The sequence below is a fragment of the Drosophila biarmipes genome, chromosome 3L (assembly GCF_025231255.1).
Source record: "Drosophila biarmipes strain raj3 chromosome 3L, RU_DBia_V1.1, whole genome shotgun sequence".
In the NCBI taxonomy this organism is placed as follows: domain Eukaryota; kingdom Metazoa; phylum Arthropoda; class Insecta; order Diptera; family Drosophilidae; genus Drosophila; species Drosophila biarmipes.
Genome location: NC_066613.1, coordinates 9,832,435 through 9,852,789, shown reverse-complemented (window position 1 = coordinate 9,852,789; position 20,355 = coordinate 9,832,435). Strand labels below are relative to the sequence as shown.

Sequence of the window (20,355 nt, the reverse complement as noted above, 5' to 3'; positions counted from 1 at the left end):
CAAGGAGGCATTAGCAAGTCAGAACGCAGGGCTGACAGAAAGGAAAAGCTGAATACCATGTTAAATTGAAAAGAACTCAAGAGGAATATTATGATAAAGGTCATAATAATGTAGAATCAAGGATTAATCTGTAAACGAATAATGCATTTTTAAATTGGTAGGGGAATTTTTTCGATAATAATAATCATTTAAATTTATTCTTAAATGCATTCTTTTATGCGTTCTTAAAAGCATTCTTAAACTTCGTTTAATGCATTTTCAAATGCATTCTTAAATGCTTTCTTTTATGCGTTTATAAAAGAATTCATAAGTGCATTCCTAAATTGTAAAAAACATATAATATTGATAATAGAAGATATAACTAATGCGTATCTTTTTTCTTACTTATTCTTAAGCTAAAGGCTCAATCGGACTAACTCCTCGAATCAAAATGTAAAGGCCTACGGATATAAATTTAACTAATACACCACACAAGAAGGAAACGAACATCGCAATGCATTACGCAACCCTCGAGAAGGGGAGATACGAGTAGAAGATACTCCCCCTTTCGGAATGTTCCACAATAATCAAGCAGGACCAAGGCAAGCCGAATTACAGATACAGTTAAGGTAGCGGTAACGCATGGCAATGTCCATAAAATGACACTGAGTGTCAGTTTCAATTAAACATGTTGACAGCTGTAAGGACACGGCCTGAACTAAGGGGCAGCCGAAATATTTGCTTCCCCACATCCCAGAGATACTATTGTCCATGTCTGGGGTGGATTCCTGTCCCCCGGCTATTTCGATTTTAATACGAGACATTCCAGGCATTGTCGCCGGGCCATAAAGAAGTCGAAGGGAATACGTTAAAGGAGCCGAACTCATATGACAACTTTATCGGCTCGAAAGAAGAATATTTACTGAGATTTTCTGGTTGCTTCTGGACGTTGACATCTTATGCCTATATGACACTAGTTCAACAGTATGCGTCCTTATTAAACTTCTAATTTAGATTATTTTAATTATTTATCTATAAAATAAAAACATAACTGTATGCCTTTCCTACCCGTGAAAGTTAATTTAAACTCACATAATTTAAATGTAGTTTATAATAATATATAATGTGAACTTTGCTCAAAACTAATGTCAGTCTCATGTGCTCCTTTCATATTTTTGGCATTTGCATGCCTTGCAAGGACTTTAATTTTTTGACAGGACGTAAAGAAACTCAGTACAATTTTAAGTAATTTTATGTGTATTTGTTTTAATTTACATTCAAAATGAACGATAAGATTTTCTTCGGCAATTTTCTGCCTTATCCCTTCGTTCCTGATGCATTGACAACTTGTCAAACATTCTAATATCCTGTCCGGCTTGTGAGCATGATGTCGTGATGTGAGCTGCATGGGGGAATTTAGTTTAATTAAACTGCCCATGTATGAATGCAAATACAACGATTTTACTGTTTGCATATTAATTTCCTGTAATTCTAATTGAAGGTGACAGAAATTGAGAACTGTTTTTTAAGTTATTGCAAGGAAATAATGAAGAAAATGTTTACATTTTACAGGAAAATAAAGTTGGATTGTTAGAAAGCAATGTAACTAAGTCAGTTAGTGTTGATAATGGGATTTTAATATTTGCTAATGGAAAACCTTGAATCTATATTATATTTCATGACAAATACATTATTTATTTATTTCGAGGCGTAAATAAACTCATAATCCGCTGGCAGAAATTAAAAGCCTTTTACACTTGAACAATTCGCTTAAGTCCTTCTCTTCATCCTCCCTTTATTCATTTTTTTTAATTTTTCCGGAATCTTGAGGGTGGAAAGTAAAACCACTTGATGTCATTTTGACGCCAGCCAGTTGGTGACTTTTTCCAGTATTTGCCGAAAATATTAGCGTAATGCCTTTGACAAATCAGTTGGTAAGCGATTGACTTGAGAGACAGAAGGCTGAGTGTCATCGACCACACCCTCAATTGGCGTTGGTCACACCTTGTGCCTAAATTATTTGCCCGGATTGCTTGCAGAATTGGTACAAAGGAACTTGTTGACGGTTAGGATCAAAAGAAAACGAAGCTGCGATAAAGAGGTATTGAAAACCATTCTGAATGATTTGACAATCCTCAAAGTTAAAAGTCAAACAAAAAATGTCTAACCACTTCAATCATAAATTTTCAGATAATACCAACAAGCTTAAGAAAATTTTAATGAAATATGCGACTTATGAATACAATGGAGCAGTAAACTATTATTCCTCCTTGCCTTATAAATGTTAAGAATTACCATTACCTAGGTAATTATATTATAAGTTATATTTTTATTATTTATGTTTAATTACATTTATTTTTATCAAGAGAAAACTACCTTAAACTACCTCTTCCTGACAAACAAAAAAAATTGAATATAAATGTAAGCCTTACAACTCAAATCAAAATCGATTTTGTGCGGAAAAAGGAAACACTTTTTAAATCTGCGGAAAACCCCTTTTCAAACCCAATCACCGACATACAAATTTAATTTGCATAATTGGAGGGGGGAAGTGTTTTAGGATAAAATTCTTATACTAGCAGATGACGATATTTGACAGCATGTGCTTTTGGTAGACTTAAGGGTGGGGTAAGTCTTTCAAATAAGAAAAAAGTAAAAGTTTTCCTTATGGTCTCCAAACGGTTTCGTATTTGTATCATATTTTGCAATACTTTATTTTTGGTTAGTTTATTTATAATTTTAAAAATGTTGTTAATAAATGTAAAAAATATTAAAAATAGTTATTATTTTTGTACTTTTTTCATATCTTTAATAATTTTATATTCGTGATGAAAATAAAAAAGATCGTAATCAGACCTTATAGAGAATTTAATTCAAAAATTTAAATTCATTTTTTATTATGCTGCTTATATTAGAATATCAGCCATGTTTAAATCAAGTATGTAGACATTTGACAGTCAGTAAAATAATAACCGAACAAGCAATCGTTTCAACATTGTGCTTAAGCAGCCTCGAGAAGTTCATTCAAAGGCAAACAAATTCATGGCATCGGATCTTAACCCACTTCCAGTTCCCGAACCCAATAAAGAGGACCTTCAAATGATAACCAGCAATATGAGCGAGGAGGTAGCAGTTCTTAAAAACACCAATCAAAATGTGGCACCGGAAATGTGCCCACTTCAAATTACTGAACCCAAGGCAGAGGACATTCAAGAGATATCCAACAGTGTGTCCGACGGGGTAACAATCACCAATGAAAATGAGGCTTCGGATGTGATCCCTTTTCCAGATCCTGAACCCAATGCAGAGGTTGTCCAAAATATATCCAGCTTTATGTGTGAGTGGGTTACTCAGCTGATCTTTTGGCGCAATTGGCGAAAGTCGATTCTGGTATTCGCAGTCCTTCAGTCTATTATCTATGACCTTTCATCTGAATCGGCAATATCCGTTCTGAACGTGTGGGCTGTGACTGGACTATGGATAACGATCGCCTACCGGTTGTATGTGCAGTTCCTTCAGTGGTTTGATAAGACCAATATCCAGGGAAATCCGTATCAGAAATATCTTGACATGGACATCAGTATTCCCGCAGAGCAGTCGAAAGCGCTGGGACTCTTGATCTCAACCAAAATTTTTGGGCACCTCGATAAGCTACGAGCCATATTGTTAGTAAAGAGCCCATGGGAATCTTTTAAGTGGTTTGTATTTCTAGTTGGAATGACCCTGATTATGAGGAATATAAACTTCACCATATTGTTCCAATTTGGTAAGTCAACTTCTTAAAACTTAATACAAATTATTAATTACAATTTTCATCCAGTGTTGGTTTTTGTGTTTACAATTCCCAAAATGTATGAGAAGAAATCAGTGTTCTTGAATTTTCCAAAACTCCGTAATTCTGATGGCGAAGTAAAATCCATTAAATCCATTAAATCCGAAATCCAAGGCGAGATGGACATTAATTCTTCAAAGCAATCTGATAAAGTTATTTTAAAGAAAGAGGAGGGCTCGAAGACCTCATTCGAGTCAGATGTAACCCACAAACCCTATGCTGGTGGCGATAATTTTGCAATCTCTAAGTCTGACGCAGAAGCATGTGATGAGTTTGAGCGCCTTGCCGATTCCTGGACGGATGAAGAGACACAAGCTGATACATAACTCAACAATTTGGCAATCTCTATCTATATATTTTGAGGGGAAAAGAGATATTTTATGCTATTGCTGAGTTACTAACAACGTTAGTTATATTATAATAAAAAAGATTTTTTTCTTTTATATATCGAGAAATAGGTATCACTTACAAGTATTATAACTTATCGAAGAGCGCCAACGCTTGAACTCCTAATTAAATATTTTCACAAAGAACCAATATGGTAGAGAATTATTTCGCATCAAATTTAAAAGCATTCGATTAAATATTTATGATTTTAAATAAGATTTTCCTAAGAAATTTCCAAAAATTTATGACATTAAACTTAGATATTTAACTTTTTTTTCAAATATTGAAATCCCTTAGATGTTGCATGCTTAAGAATTCCATAGTTCGTTACTTTAAGCTTATAGTTATAAGAATTATTTTTAGCCCGAATCACTGCTGTCCTCATTAAGAAATTCGAAGGCCTTCCTGGCCTGGATAGCTCGATAGGAGCCTTGCTTTTCCCCCTTTTTTGGTGGAGCATTATGAATCCTTGATACCGCGGCCTCAGTCTGCGGGGAATAGTTTGCCTTAAATCGTTTCAGGAATGGCGGAATGGGCGGGATAACGCCATCCGATTGGAAGGGCACAATCCCCTGGATGTGTTGCGGTCGCAACAAGCTGCATAGTTGGCGAAGATGCATCCTTGTCGGTGTCGGCGACCACTTAAGGTATTTTGTTTCCAAGGAGACCACATTTCTCGGCCGATACATTTGTTCAGCGTCCTCCAGGGAACCGTGAACACAAACCCTTGGAATAAAGTTCTTGAGCCGAAAGCACTCTAGATCGGAACTAAGGCACTTATAGCTTTCAGCCAACTTCTCGTGTAGGTGAATATGACCTCCGAGGCGAGTTTGTGCCAGTTTCCAGACCATTTCCTCGTAGCCAAAAAGCGGCACATCCAGATGCACCACGCTGTTGTTATTCCTCTTTCCATGTTCCTCAAAAGTGATTGCCATCTTATCGAAATCAACATGGGTGAACGGCATATTTACAGAAGAAAGATTGAGATATAGCTGGTCGGTTCCCGCGGCGATCCATGAATTGAAGATGGGGTTGCCCAGCAAACGCCCGAGATTATCGAGCCTCATGGCCGAGTAGCAATAGAGCAGTCTGCCACCCTGCTGCTTCCTGATGAGCAGGATGAGGCTGTGGCCCAGATGACTGCCAGAGCAGAGCATTGCTTCCAGTCTCTTTCCATCGCTGAGGAGCAGCGGGAAGGGCTGTCCCTCATTGACCACATTGAAGTCCTGCTTCGTAATATTCGCCTTGAGAGGTTGCAGGTACTTCAGTAGCTGTGTGGCCAGCGCCTCAGTGGTGTACATCCGGCAGAACCGACGAGGTAGCTTTTCGAGCTGCTTTTGCACATGGCACAGGCTCGTTACAAACACCTTAAAGTGTGGATCATACATCTTAGGGATCACATCCAAGTGCAAGTCCGGATGATCCTTTGGCCGCATGGTGAATCTGGCAACTCAGGAAAACGCTGAAAGTAACAAAAGTATGGGGTATTAATTTAGTTTGTTAGTAAGTTTCGCGAAAGAGATCTTGTATACCTAGTTATAATGATAATACAAAATTATACAAAAGAAAGCCTTTGGGTATGGAGCCTTATGACCGTAGTATGAACTGTGAAATTTATTCGCTAAAGACTTTAAAAGTATATATAAATTATTTACCGCATTGTACCGCATCTCTTAAGGTTAAGATAATATTTTCAGGTTGTAAACTTGTTTTCTCGCAAAAGAAGACGTCCTGGTTATAAATTTGAAGGAAGTTTGTCAAGTTCCCACAGACATCTCCAAACTTCTTATATCTCTGAGATGCATGCATGAGAAGAAGTGGATTGAGAGACTGGGGTAGTTGCACTATGAATAATTTTTGTTACCCATTCTGAGTGACGACGCTGCGTTTTTATGGGCCAACAAATTTTCCGCCTTGACTCGCACGGACCGAAAATGTCATAAAACCTTTTTTGGATGGGAGGAGGTCGTTTTATCGATTGCAGCATTCAAATGCTATGCAAAATGACATTAAAAATTATATTGAAAGTGCCGAAACCACACCGACCATAAAAGCTTCCTCAGCTCTCATGTAAAAACCCAGTTTGAGGTAATTAGTTTTTGGCTCATGTCTGCGCGGAGACCATAAAAGTTGCCTGACATCGACCGGTTGCCAGAAAATGCCATTAGAATATATCCAAAATATCACAGGATTTGTTTTTATTGCTACGCCTAGCGCTAAATGTCATAAGGAAAATGCATTATAAAATTGCAAAACGTTTTGAGCAATCATGTGGGGATACTGAGTGATTGAATTAGAGTGGAAGGAAATAATTTATTGAATTAAAAATTGACAGCCTTAACTTACTTAATGTTACAGATTTTAAGAATTTACATTATATGTCAAAATCATCCACTATAATGATTTTTGTGGGCCTTTTTTAAAATTATTTAAGAGGCCTGACAAAAACATAAATTCCAACAAAAAGTTGCAATCTTCAAACATTGCCGAAAGCAGTCTGCAATCAAAGTAATGATGGCCAATAAATAATTTGCCACAGACAATGGACCAAGGGGACTCCAAGTACTTAGTTGCACGACTAGAGACCTGTCACTCCCTGCCACAAAGAATTTGCATATGAATACTCTAGTATCTGAAGGATTTAATCACATATAATCCCACCCCTTCTGGCATGGAATGTGAAAAATCGTATAGGACACATGTGATTACGGAGCTTGTGGGGTTGGCCAATGACTAATGATGCTTTCATTTATCCTTGGGTTGCTTGCCGTGAAAGTGTTAATGCCTGTAGTCTCCACATAACCTTTCTCTGGATGCCATGTGCGCATATAATTACTTGGATGGCTGCAAAAGCTTTTGTCATCATTTTAAAATTATTTAAATTTGGCTCTGAAATGACTAACTGGCTAAAAGCAATCGCACAGACATCGTTGATAAATGAGCCACTGATGAGTGGCGTTTGAGAAAAGCCCGGGCAAAATGAAAAATTATCGCAATTTAGGTGTTGACTTCTAAGCTTTTCCGAGCGCAAATGGGAAATGTGGTTCTTCTAAGGCGCTCGCTGATAATTATAAGGGATTTGCATGTGAAATTTTACGCTTTCCCGGACTGAAATTACCAAGTCCTGCCATTTAGGGTTGCAAAATTTATTTTTTTATATATTTATATATCCTTTGCTACTTTAAGTTCGAACATAATCGTTTCGAGGACAATAAAAGCAAACGAAGTAAATCCTTTAATGTGTCTAATTGATACTGCCAGCCATTAAACCATATAAAACAACAATATATTGGGGGAATGTGAACGGAAGGGCCCAACTGAGATTTGCCAAACGAAAGATTTATGGTGTGCCAGAGAAAACATTTGTGTTTATATTTCGGTGTTGGTCCCTCACTCCAGCCCGAACTGCGAGGATATGTGGAATTTGCGGCGGAGGATGTGCCGAAAGTTCATTAATTATGATTGGAGACAGTTGTACAATTAATAAACGAAGCGAAGCGACTGTTTCCCCGGATTGTGGTGAAGTTCTTGGGTCGAACTTTCAAAGGATAGGAGAAAATTCCGAGCGGAAACGAGAGTTTCGTTTTTGGCTTTTTCCCTCTATTTGCCTAGCCCGAGATTATGATCGGACTTTGATTTATGGTTGCCTGTGCAAATTTATTGCTTTTAATTGTGTGGCCCACAGGATTCGGACTGAAACCATCGCGTACCCAGCATCAGCCATACGCTGAGTAGTTGGCAGCTAATTGATAAAAGTTTCTTAAGTTATTCTGGCATAGCGAGAGGAAATGGTTGGGGATTGCAATGAATAGAGGGTGTTACATAATCGTAGATTAAAGAATCTTTAAGTTTGTATCTAGTTCTGATTTGTATTGAAACTAAGAATGTGTAGAATAGATCATACCCAATTTTAACTAATAAATACTACTTAGAATGTGGGCAAATAGATCATATCAGATTTAAATGATTTATTTTTCTTAAAACAAATAAAAAATATTCAAATATTCCGATGCGAAACGATTGGTGATTGCAAGAGAAAAGAGGGCGTTAAGGTAAGTGGTGGTAAAGATAGATACACAAATCGTTAAGTTTTTTTAGCATTGAGAAAATATCATTCGTCATATCATTTTATTAATATATACCATACCATAAAAATCTAAAAATGGACAATTTTCCTGAATATTCTAAACCCGCCTAAATGCATACAAGAGTCTTTGCTGTTCCTGTATGGTTTATCCCTCATTGGTTTTTTTAATAAACCAATATTATATTCACAGGACTCAAGCAAAAACCAATCATTCCACAGCCACTTCCTCAAACTTCCTATGGTTCCTCGAGCATCCCCAATAAGTTCATTTACTCATCATTTTTTTCTGTGCCTTTCGGTTTCGAATGCAACTTCTCGTCTGCAGACGTCGGAAGGTGGGAGGATTGGCCCGCCAGGGCCTCAAGGCATTAATTGCATTCTGCAGCATCGCATTGCACTTTCAATTAGTTGCAAATGCCTTGCCCGAAAGTCAGAGGAACCGACTCGAAGCCCCCGCCCTGGAAACAGGAAACGGAAGTTAAGTGCTGAGGCGAGGCGTTAAGTAAATGCAACCCCAGATGAAAGCAGAGGAAGCCACTTCCACCGTCTCACTGGAGAAACACGCATTAATTGCAAGGTGACGAAGGGAGGAGGGGACTCCGTTCTTGGGGGTTGACTCCGCTGCAACTTTTGGCCACTGACCAGCTCCAGAAAGTTGACCCCTTCGAGTTGCTGCAGCTCTGCAGTCACTTTGCTCGGAGCCATTTCCTTGACAAAACTGGGGAACGGGCGAGTGCGGCGGCGGGTTACCTGTCTCTAATGCATTTCAAAATTGATTTATGAGTTTCTTTCGACTGGCTGGCAGCCTTAGACAGATTTCTGTTTGCGTTGGGCAGTCGTGTTTGTTTTCAATGTTAATTAAGGTTTACAATTACCCATGGGGGCCAGAAAGTGGTAAGTAGGGGGTGGAATGGTAATCGACCGAAGGTTGAAACGATTTGTGTTATGTCAGGGCCTGATACATTGGTTTCCAATCCCTTGCCGGTTTTTATTTATTAAAGGTATATATTAAGAATATTTATATTATTATAATATTCTCATAACCTTTTCTCATAACCAACACAACAAGCATTCCCGATATTCAAATTCCTTAAGAGATTTTTCCCCATCCAAACTTAAGCTTAGGTCGGGTTAACTTGAGTGCTCCCGAACAATAGTAATAAATTGCTTTTTAAACACTTGAAAGAAGGACTAGCGAGTTCCAAGTAACATTGGCGTCAAATGCACTTTAGCTCCCACGCCCTGCATAATACTCCTCCTTGGTCATGCATTCTGATCCTATATGCTCCCCAGTTCGCTTCGCTTGGCTTCATTTCGAGCCGAGTTGGCTTACACTTGGCAGCTGACAACTTTCTAAGAACAACTGCAAAGCGATTTGCATATTTAGCTGCCTGGGGTTGGCTCCAAATGGAGGTGAGAACTTTATCGCTTTTAATGCAGCCAGCCGAGGCACATGCATCACACACTCACACTCGTAAATCTTGGACAGAAACTTTGGCAGACTACAAATTTATTTATAACGACAAGAAGTAACACTTGAGTAGAGGAACGGCTGGGAAGTAAGTCGACATTATTAAATATTTCCGATTTAAGGAAACAGTTCGAAATCTGTGTTGCAATTAATTCTCATAAAAGCCAACTTATGCAATATCTAAAACAGTTTGTTCTTACAAAATACTGACATTACAGACTTTAACGAAATAGTAGTTATTAAAAATAAAACAAAGTAAAAAATTGCTCCTATCTTAGGGGGTCTCTAGAACACCCTGCTGATCAAAATGCGGAAGACAGGCCCTAATCGTCTGGCGCACTCGCTCACAGGTGTACAATTGCTGACGTTTCTTGCGCATAGCTTCCCGGTCTCCAAAGGTTTGAACCCCAAAGTCGGCACTTGCCTCAGGGGAGGCACAAGCAATGGGTAGCTCACAAGTGACTGTATAATAGCCGTACAGCAGGCATCGTTGCATCTCATCCTTTAATTGATCAAAGGTTGGCAGCGGTCCCTTGAAGCCACAATGTTTTAGTGTCTCCTGGAGGCAGCGGAAGTAATGTTTCAGAAAATTTTCCAAATTGTTCACCAGTATTTCATGCTTTATGCTGGTGTAAAAAAAGAAGTAAAGGTCAATGGCCGGACTGCCCCAATAACAGTTCTGAAAGTCAACCTAAAATGGTCAAAATAATATTAATAGAAATTAATTTAAAAAAAGGGGTTATAATTTTACTTACAAGGACTACCTTCTTGTTAACTGAATCAACCATGATGTTATTCAACCAGGGATCCCCGTGGATAACTGCGTTGAAAGAAGACTTTTTGGGATCGACAACATCTTGCATTCTCCGCGAATATGCGTCTGGTATTTGAGCCTTCATTTTTCTCGATATTTCCGGCAGTTCCTCGGCAAACACATCGGCAGCATATTCGGTAGCATCTAGGATGAGGGATTTGGCGAAAGGATCTGATAGTCCCTTGGCATAATGAGAAGGTGAGAGCTTTGCCACCAACTCGGGTTGATTCTGGAATAAGACCATGGAAGAGCCGTGGAACTGAGCCAATTTCCTCAAGCCAATCTTGACTTCGTCCACGCTTAGGCCCTTAAAACGATCGAACGTTCCGTATCCCAGGGCACCCAGATCCTCCATAATGTAGATCTCCTTTCTGGGGGAGGTCTCGGCTAAGAGGCATCTAAAATTCCAAACAAAATGTATCAAAGGGGGTTTGATTTGAATACCTGAGTTCATTGGTTCTAAAATTTTTAAAGGATTTGATTTGTACCATATTCTGTAATTGCAACTTTTTACAAGGTTAAACTTTATGAACATGAGGTATTTTAAGCGATAAAGATTGTTTTAGAAACTTTACACTTACTCTGCACTCAGTTTGTGTTCGCCAAACTCCTTTGGGGCTTTTTCGAGGATAGCTGACATCGCCGGCAGGAGTTCCTCGAACATATCCTTTTCGTTTGTTCCCAACTCAGCAGCGACGGGCAGCAGGTCCTTGAGAATGTATCTTCCGGACTCAAGATCCCCATAGGGAGACCTCCGGAAGTCCAACGCCACCCGGTAGATGACGCTGCAGAAGTGCTCGCCCTTCTGGCTCAGCACCTCGCTGTGAAAGTTCTCCACCCGCAGCTTTTCGCAACCGTATGCTCTCGCCAAAGCTCGCTCGAAGTATTCCGCATTGTAGTTTTCCCGCTCCATAGTTTCACGTCCGTTCTGAACAAACCTCGCCAATCTACTGAGCCCACGGGCGTTGCACTACTTATGAAATACATTCCGGGTTTCCCTCTGAACTGTTACACGTACATCTGGGAGCTTTGCCGTTATCACTGCATGATCAACACAGAACAAAAATTGTTTTCCACTTGGGATCCACTGGGATCACATATGTTGTATTTCAACATCGACGAAACTATCTCGACGGTAATATAGTCATCTAATGTATTGTGTTAAGAAAAGACGACTAATTGATTGGTATTCTACCATGTAACATTTACATGATATTTCCATTTCGAATTTTTAGGGCAGTACTTTTATTTCAAGAAATTATATTTTTCTAAAACACTTTGCTACCAAAATGTATAATTGAATGAATTTTATTGAAGTAATTTTTTTTATTGTAGTATTGTATTTTTTTAATACACTTTACTATTTTAGAGTGTAACACTTTATTATTTTAAAGTGCAACCAAAATATATAATTGAATTTTATTAGTCCTTTTTTTTTGCCTGTATATGAAGAGCGCTACTTCGCGGAATCAAATAATAAAACGTGTTTGCCAAACGCACCCCAAACAAAGAGGAATTGTCTGCGCTTAACTAAATCACGAGATTAAGCTCAATGTCATCAAAAGTGGTTTAGTGGGGCACTTTAATAGCCACCGGTAATTTTATTATCAAACATTGTTTTAAGTAAACATTTTTGAACAACCTGCTAGGTTTTAATATCAGTTTATTGCATGTTTCAGCTATCTTAATCATTAACCCAAAATGTATCCTCATATAAACGGTTATACAAAGAAACTGTTATTTTGGAACTTAGAATGATGATGAAGATAACCGGGGACAAGTTCTTAGGATCACGATTCAAGCTCGACATTTGTCTTTCAGGTTAAACCGCCCCAGCACAAACATTGGAAACTGAGATCTGAGTATGTGGATTTTATACAACATTATAAAAAGATACCGATAAGAAAAAACCCCAGTTCTAGATAAACATTTTATTATGGTTTAGGGAGTTTCCTGTGCTAAATCCACTGTTTTGATAATTTAAATAGTTATGGTTAAGGTTTAGAACTTAGAACAAGTAAGAAAATTTAGAGCTCAACATCTTTTGGCTTACTATGGGTGTTAGTTCATATACATATAGTACATATACATAGTACATATACACTTTTGTGGTAATTCAGCAATATAATTTTTTGAACACCACAAAAATCAATGTGCACTAAATTCGGACAAGATTTGTAAGTCTAAAAAAATCCTCCCAAATTCAGCGCTAAGCGATTTTTGTGGCACATCGTTTCTTATCATGATAAAACAAATCAAACGAAGCCCTGTTGACATCCTACGTACCCCAAAACAGACATCGCTTGATGTGCGACATTTTACTTGTTAATTTGGCTAATATCATTTTCATATATCAGATACTTATAAGAGCTTATTGTTATTGTTATTATTAGAGTATATAATGTAAAAATTCTCACGAACCTTGGGAGATATTGTCAACAATGCGGGAAAAAACAAGAATGATGCGCATTTGGAGATAACCACGCTTGTAGCATCAAATTGCAGATAGTGCACGCGAGCTATGAAATGGTATTTGTTTACAAACACTTGATTGATGATTAATACAGCTTTTATTTGCTTTAGACGGATAATTGAAATATAATTTCCAAAATTAAGGAGAACATCGCGCTTACACACTAGTTCAATCCGAAGTGAACTGGTTCAAATGAGCAATATATCAGCTGTTTTAGCTAGTTCGTTAGGATCGATAACTTGGACCTCCACAAAATTATCGGATATCGATGCCGGTTACCGGTTAATTTAAAATATTTCTTCCTACTTTTGGTAAAAAGTAGGATTTTTTTTTGATAATTGTCATAGAATATTTAACATTATCTGAAATTATAAATTCTTATGCATTTTTTCAGATTCTTTTTTTGCAACAATGCCACAGAGTTTTAAAAATATATTTCTTAAATAAGATCTTTTGTAGTTTAAAAATATATTGATGTTTATCAGCATGGCTCTCATATTTGGCACTTAAGCTTTTTATAACTTTATTAACAGACTGGTGTATTTGCTGTACTATACAATTCTTAAAAACTTATACGAAAATAACTAAACTTAATAAATTATTACTACTCAAAAGTGCTCTCCTCCCGTTTAAGGCCACCGAAGAAGTCGATATCGAGCAATTTACTAGGATCGAATTTCACAGCCGACTTTACTGTCTTTTGGGCATCCGCATTCTTCACAATGCGGTTCCACTCGGAGAGGTCGTTGCCTGGGTTGTTGCGATTGGCCTCCTGATGGAGGGGTTTCAGCATGAAGTGGGCCTTCACGAGCTGACTTAGCAAACGCACTAAAAGGGATTTTGTAATATTATATGTGAAAAATGTAAAAAGGATCGTTAAGTTACAGTGTATTGGCTGAAAACCAAGTAAATCTGCATGCTCGCTCCACCAGTTACAAATAAGGCTGAGGTAGTGCTTTGTCGTCTCTTCGGAGTCGCGGAAAAGGCAGGTGAGATAATACTCGTGAAAGACGAGGGTCAGCAGGTGCACAGCAATGCGGGAAATCTCGCCTACTTCATCGGTACCTTAAAAAAGTATTTGATTTTACTTAAGAAAAATATTTCTTTAGACCTAGGATATACAAACCTGATTTTCTTTCGTGCAACATCCATTGGTGCATCACTTGGAAGACAATCGTGACAGCACTAAGGCACAGCTTCACATAGCACTCGCAGTCTTTGCTGCGCTGCGTTGAACTCGAGTTGGAATTGGAGTTTACATTCAAGTTTGAAACGGAAGCTGACGTAGATGCACTGGAGATCGATCCCTGGACCGCTCCTGTCGTACTGCAACTCAAAGTGCTGCCCGCTTTCATCACAGTTCTTTCGCCAGATTCCTCCTCGTCGACGTCTGTGAAGTACGGCAGCATTTCCAGTACGAAGTCCGGTGGATTCTTGAAACACTCGAAAGCAAAGCGCACGTGATTTCTTCCTATTTGGAGCAGTAACTGGAAGTGATCCTTTCTCAGAGGGGTTTCACTGAAGAAGCACAGCTCCAGCAATCCCGCATAGACCTGTAGTAGACAGGAGTCGGGACCAAACCGATACACGGATCGAACCCTGTCCGAGACAAAGCTCTCCTTGGGACTATTTACACACATCTTAACCATCAATTCAGGCTGTCGAAGGCAGCTCAAGAAACAGATGCTGAGCTCAGCAAAAACCCAAGGACTGGGGCGAGTAAATGCCAGCTGCTTCAGAAGATCAAAGAGTAGCTCCTCATTTTGTTGAGGCAACCCCTCTCCTTGTATAAGACTATTCAGAAGGGAAGCCAAAGCTTCCAGCAAGCCAAAATGCTTACTAACCTCGTAGGAAAATCCCAGCTTGATAACAGCTTCGGTTGCCATCTCAATCAATCCCATTTCATTCTCTTTCCACTCCAGGAGGGCTCTGGAAATTCTTTCCTCTTGCCGGCAAATCAAAGCCAAGGTAGCCATGTAGCGACGCAATGGCACAGCCCTTTCGTTCTCAAAGAGGCTACCCTGCTGGGAAAGAGAGGTCCGGTGAACTTGCTCCTCGAGGTTGTAGGGATTGTAGGGATACAACATGCAGTTGTGGGGAAAGTCCAAGCTTTGAGCATACGACGAAAACTCAGTGAAAACCTTGCCGACTGAAGAGAGTATCCTGGGAATGAGATTATCCAATGATTCTGGCTGCGCTTGCAACTGCGCGTAGTAGAGCAGCAGTTGCTTCAGCTCTAGCTCGAAGGGGTTTCTCCGCTTCTTAGCCTGACCCTCATCTTCGCTATACTCAAACATACTGCCATTGTTTGCTTTTAGCCTGGGCACAGATCTGTGTATGTTCAGCTTCTGAAGACGGAGTAAGGACCGCTTCTCTATCGGATCTGGGGCAGCGTGCAAAATGCTGGAATTCATACTTTTTTCATGCGCTCTTTGCTGTGTCTTCAGCTTGCTGTACTCGGCGTTCTTCATCTTCAACTCGATGTCCTTGGCCGCAACTTGTTTGGCCGCCTCCGCCACTTTTTTGTTGCAGTCCCGATTCGTTTCGTCGGCCAAGGCCAGCTTCTCCATCTTGCTGGCCTGCAGCTGCTGGCGCACGTGCTTAAGCTCATCGCGAAGCAGGGTAACCTGGGAAAAATAGTTGAGTTTAAATGGTTTTCCATTGATATAGCTGACTACCCACCTCTCCCGACTTGATCTCGTTGCGCTCGTTGCTGTCGCCCAGATTTTTCTCCAGCTGAGCCTTGTCCCGCTTAAGAGCTTCGATTCGCTCCATGAGAAATTTGATCTGGTGCTCCTGCTGGCGGGATTGTGTGGCATTAATGGTAGTCGTGGTCGTAGTTTTCTGCTGCACACTGATGCTGGAAGTTGTGATCCTACTTGTACTGGGTTTCGAGTCCGCCAGCTTCTGTGGCTCGCTATCGATGAGGGTTACGGCCAGGAAATCAAAGTCATCGTCGTCCCCGAAAATGGCTTCCATGTCCAAGGAAGTGGACTTCTTTTTTGGCGGTGGTGGGGGCGGGAACATTTGCTGCGTGCTCGTGGAGCTTTGGCCCATGGGAGCGAATTCACTGAAGGTCACCTCGCTGTGGCCAATGTCCACATCCGCTCCCGCCTTCCTTTTGCGCGCCTCCGCCTCTATCTCGGCCTCCGCCAGCTGGGTGGCCATTAAGATGACGTCGTCGTCTTCGTCGTCCCAGAAAACCCCATCGAAATTATTCCTCGGCGGACTGGGCCGCGTTGATCCGCGGGTCACGCTGACATCCAGACGAGGTTTCTTGGCCCGCGCAAAGTCCTTCATGGGACCATATCGCTTGGAGGCCATGATTGCCCCAGTTTTTTCCTTTTACGTTACTTTCTGGCCATAAGAAGAGGAGAGTATTCCGCCGGTTTGTTTTGTTTATAAAATCCCTCAGAGATGACACCATCGATAACTGCGATGGTGCATCGTATCGAGCAATGCGTATCGAAACGTACGGTGTGTTTACACTGGGTCTAGATTAGCAGTTTTCGAGTTCAGCCAAGCTCAAATACAGCTTAAAATCTGTTTTAGCTTTCTTTGCATTTTAATATTTGTTTCAAAATGGTATTTTTAAATGTTGCTAAATAAATTTCCTGATTCTAGATGATAATGTCTCTTTGCGGATATTTGACGATACTCGAATTTTTAATAGAAATGAAAACTAATAATAATATAAAACTATTTAGCTTTTTTCTATTACAGTGTAAAGAAATTTTCCAAAAAATGGTTAATAGTTTTAAATGTTTTTACCTACATTTTGTTTAAAATATTGAAAAATATTTTTTAAACCTAATTCGGCATGTGCGGAAGATTATGTTTTTTGACCTAAGGCACAGCACTAAATACAAATAATTTGCACGGGACAGAACCTGAGCAAGCTAATTCCGATGTTATATTTATATTTTAAATTTGTTCTTCAAAAACTAACATTTTTATAAAATGTAAATTTAATTTTTTTAAATTAATATACCTTGAATACATCGATAACATCAATCTTTGCCACCTCTTTCACAATTCGAACTATCGATTGTTGTGTATCGGCATGCACACTGCTTTCCTATTAACCTCAAAGGAAAACGAAAGGGATCAACGCGAGCTCCAGCGGAAAACAAGCGGATTCTAAGAAATATTGGAGCTCTGCAACGTCTGCAGACCTTTTGGGAGGACGGGCGGCGCGAATGGGACGCCATGCCAGCGAAGCGGATGACGGCCACGACAGCAACAGCTTCTTCCATCAGTGGAGCCAGTGGGTCCACCACGAATAGCAATGGTCCGTCGGGGGGCGGGACACGTCCCCTGGAGACGCTCAACGGCATGACCAGACCATTTTACTTAAGAAAAATATTTCTTTAGACCTAGGATATACAAACCTGATTTTCTTTCGTGCAACATCCATTGGTGCATCACTTGGAAGACAATCGTGACAGCACTAAGGCACAGCTTCACATAGCACTCGCAGTCTTTGCTGCGCTGCGTTGAACTCGAGTTGGAATTGGAGTTTACATTCAAGTTTGAAACGGAAGCTGACGTAGATGCACTGGAGATCGATCCCTGGACCGCTCCTGTCGTACTGCAACTCAAAGTGCTGCCCGCTTTCATCACAGTTCTTTCGCCAGATTCCTCCTCGTCGACGTCTGTGAAGTACGGCAGCATTTCCAGTACGAAGTCCGGTGGATTCTTGAAACACTCGAAAGCAAAGCGCACGTGATTTCTTCCTATTTGGAGCAGTAACTGGAAGTGATCCTTTCTCAGAGGGGTTTCACTGAAGAAGCACAGCTCCAGCAATCCCGCATAGACCTGTAGTAGACAGGAGTCGGGACCAAACCGATACACGGATCGAACCCTGTCCGAGACAAAGCTCTCCTTGGGACTATTTACACACATCTTAACCATCAATTCAGGCTGTCGAAGGCAGCTCAAGAAACAGATGCTGAGCTCAGCAAAAACCCAAGGACTGGGGCGAGTAAATGCCAGCTGCTTCAGAAGATCAAAGAGTAGCTCCTCATTTTGTTGAGGCAACCCCTCTCCTTGTATAAGACTATTCAGAAGGGAAGCCAAAGCTTCCAGCAAGCCAAAATGCTTACTAACCTCGTAGGAAAATCCCAGCTTGATAACAGCTTCGGTTGCCATCTCAATCAATCCCATTTCATTCTCTTTCCACTCCAGGAGGGCTCTGGAAATTCTTTCCTCTTGCCGGCAAATCAAAGCCAAGGTAGCCATGTAGCGACGCAATGGCACAGCCCTTTCGTTCTCAAAGAGGCTACCCTGCTGGGAAAGAGAGGTCCGGTGAACTTGCTCCTCGAGGTTGTAGGGATTGTAGGGATACAACATGCAGTTGTGGGGAAAGTCCAAGCTTTGAGCATACGACGAAAACTCAGTGAAAACCTTGCCGACTGAAGAGAGTATCCTGGGAATGAGATTATCCAATGATTCTGGCTGCGCTTGCAACTGCGCGTAGTAGAGCAGCAGTTGCTTCAGCTCTAGCTCGAAGGGGTTTCTCCGCTTCTTAGCCTGACCCTCATCTTCGCTATACTCAAACATACTGCCATTGTTTGCTTTTAGCCTGGGCACAGATCTGTGTATGTTCAGCTTCTGAAGACGGAGTAAGGACCGCTTCTCTATCGGATCTGGGGCAGCGTGCAAAATGCTGGAATTCATACTTTTTTCATGCGCTCTTTGCTGTGTCTTCAGCTTGCTGTACTCGGCGTTCTTCATCTTCAACTCGATGTCCTTGGCCGCAACTTGTTTGGCCGCCTCCGCCACTTTTTTGTTGCAGTCCCGATTCGTTTCGTCGGCCAAGGCCAGCTTCTCCATCTTGCTGGCCTGCAGCTGCTGGCGCACGTGCTTAAGCTCATCGCGAAGCAGGGTAACCTGGGAAAAATAGTTGAGTTTAAATGGTTTTCCATTGATATAGCTGACTACCCACCTCTCCCGACTTGATCTCGTTGCGCTCGTTGCTGTCGCCCAGATTTTTCTCCAGCTGAGCCTTGTCCCGCTTAAGAGCTTCGATTCGCTCCATGAGAAATTTGATCTGGTGCTCCTGCTGGCGGGATTGTGTGGCATTAATGGTAGTCGTGGTCGTAGTTTTCTGCTGCACACTGATGCTGGAAGTTGTGATCCTACTTGTACTGGGTTTCGAGTCCGCCAGCTTCTGTGGCTCGCTATCGATGAGGGTTACGGCCAGGAAATCAAAGTCATCGTCGTCCCCGAAAATGGCTTCCATGTCCAAGGAAGTGGACTTCTTTTTTGGCGGTGGTGGGGGCGGGAACATTTGCTGCGTGCTCGTGGAGCTTTGGCCCATGGGAGCGAATTCACTGAAGGTCACCTCGCTGTGGCCAATGTCCACATCCGCTCCCGCCTTCCTTTTGCGCGCCTCCGCCTCTATCTCGGCCTCCGCCAGCTGGGTGGCCATTAAGATGACGTCGTCGTCTTCGTCGTCCCAGAAAACCCCATCGAAATTATTCCTCGGCGGACTGGGCCGCGTTGATCCGCGGGTCACGCTGACATCCAGACGAGGTTTCTTGGCCCGCGCAAAGTCCTTCATGGGACCATATCGCTTGGAGGCCATGATTGCCCCAGTTTTTTCCTTTTACGTTACTTTCTGGCCATAAGAAGAGGAGAGTATTCCGCCGGTTTGTTTTGTTTATAAAATCCCTCAGAGATGACACCATCGATAACTGCGATGGTGCATCGTATCGAGCAATGCGTATCGAAACGTACGGTGTGTTTACACTGGGTCTAGATTAGCAGTTTTCGAGTTCAGCCAAGCTCAAATACAGCTTAAAATCTGTTTTAGCTTTCTTTGCATTTTAATATTTGTTTCAAAATGGTATTTTTAAATGTTGCTAAATAAATTTCCTGATTCTAGATGATAATGTCTCTTTGCGGATATTTGACGATACTCGAATTTTTAATAGAAATGAAAACTAATAATAATATAAAACTATTTAGCTTTTTTCTATTACAGTGTAAAGAAATTTTCCAAAAAATGGTTAATAGTTTTAAATGTTTTTACCTACATTTTGTTTAAAATATTGAAAAATATTTTTTAAACCTAATTCGGCATGTGCGGAAGATTATGTTTTTTGACCTAAGGCACAGCACTAAATACAAATAATTTGCACGGGACAGAACCTGAGCAAGCTAATTCCGATGTTATATTTATATTTTAAATTTGTTCTTCAAAAACTAACATTTTTATAAAATGTAAATTTAATTTTTTTAAATTAATATACCTTGAATACATCGATAACATCAATCTTTGCCACCTCTTTCACAATTCGAACTATCG

At 40.6% G+C, this 20,355-nt stretch overlaps 5 protein-coding genes across 6 annotated transcripts; 1 reads left to right on the top strand and 4 right to left on the bottom strand.

Moving 5' to 3' along the window:
* The first annotated feature begins 2,928 nt into the window (after window positions 1-2,928).
* LOC108028680 (reticulon-3) lies at window positions 2,929-4,254 on the top strand. Of its 2 annotated transcripts, XM_050885886.1 has the most exons (3): window positions 2,929-3,316; window positions 3,380-3,745; window positions 3,800-4,254. In XM_050885886.1, exons 1-3 carry the CDS (start codon window positions 3,022-3,024, stop codon window positions 4,135-4,137), a joined length of 999 nt encoding a protein of 332 aa, XP_050741843.1. In that variant the 5' UTR covers window positions 2,929-3,021; the 3' UTR covers window positions 4,138-4,254. The 2 variants fall into 2 exon arrangements, with proteins under 2 accessions (XP_050741843.1, XP_016956105.1); XM_017100616.3 differs by having other exon boundaries at window positions 2,931-3,745.
* A 121-nt stretch (window positions 4,255-4,375) lies between these two features.
* On the bottom strand, window positions 4,376-13,133 carry LOC108028679 (uncharacterized). The gene is made up of 2 exons (XM_017100615.3): window positions 12,992-13,133; window positions 4,376-5,660 (listed from the first exon to the last, which is right to left on the bottom strand). Exon 2 carries the CDS (start codon window positions 5,632-5,634, stop codon window positions 4,558-4,560), a length of 1,077 nt encoding a protein of 358 aa, XP_016956104.1. The 5' UTR covers window positions 5,635-5,660; window positions 12,992-13,133; the 3' UTR covers window positions 4,376-4,557.
* Window positions 9,765-11,601, bottom strand: LOC108028677 (uncharacterized). The gene is made up of 3 exons (XM_017100614.3): window positions 11,152-11,601; window positions 10,512-10,968; window positions 9,765-10,447 (listed from the first exon to the last, which is right to left on the bottom strand). The coding sequence occupies exons 1-3, from the start codon at window positions 11,481-11,483 to the stop codon at window positions 10,031-10,033; spliced, it is 1,206 nt and encodes a 401-aa protein (XP_016956103.1). The 5' UTR covers window positions 11,484-11,601; the 3' UTR covers window positions 9,765-10,030.
* A 406-nt stretch (window positions 13,134-13,539) lies between the features above and the next one.
* On the bottom strand, window positions 13,540-16,608 carry LOC108028798 (ATR-interacting protein mus304). The gene is made up of 4 exons (XM_017100782.3): window positions 15,726-16,608; window positions 14,170-15,670; window positions 13,929-14,108; window positions 13,540-13,871 (listed from the first exon to the last, which is right to left on the bottom strand). The coding sequence occupies exons 1-4, from the start codon at window positions 16,365-16,367 to the stop codon at window positions 13,648-13,650; spliced, it is 2,547 nt and encodes an 848-aa protein (XP_016956271.2). The 5' UTR covers window positions 16,368-16,608; the 3' UTR covers window positions 13,540-13,647.
* Window positions 16,609-16,836: 228 nt separating this feature from the next.
* On the bottom strand, window positions 16,837-20,349 carry LOC127010812 (ATR-interacting protein mus304-like). The gene is made up of 3 exons (XM_050885884.1): window positions 18,991-20,349; window positions 17,435-18,935; window positions 16,837-17,360 (listed from the first exon to the last, which is right to left on the bottom strand). The coding sequence occupies exons 1-3, from the start codon at window positions 19,630-19,632 to the stop codon at window positions 17,299-17,301; spliced, it is 2,205 nt and encodes a 734-aa protein (XP_050741841.1). The 5' UTR covers window positions 19,633-20,349; the 3' UTR covers window positions 16,837-17,298.
* Between the last annotated feature and the right edge of the window lie 6 nt (window positions 20,350-20,355).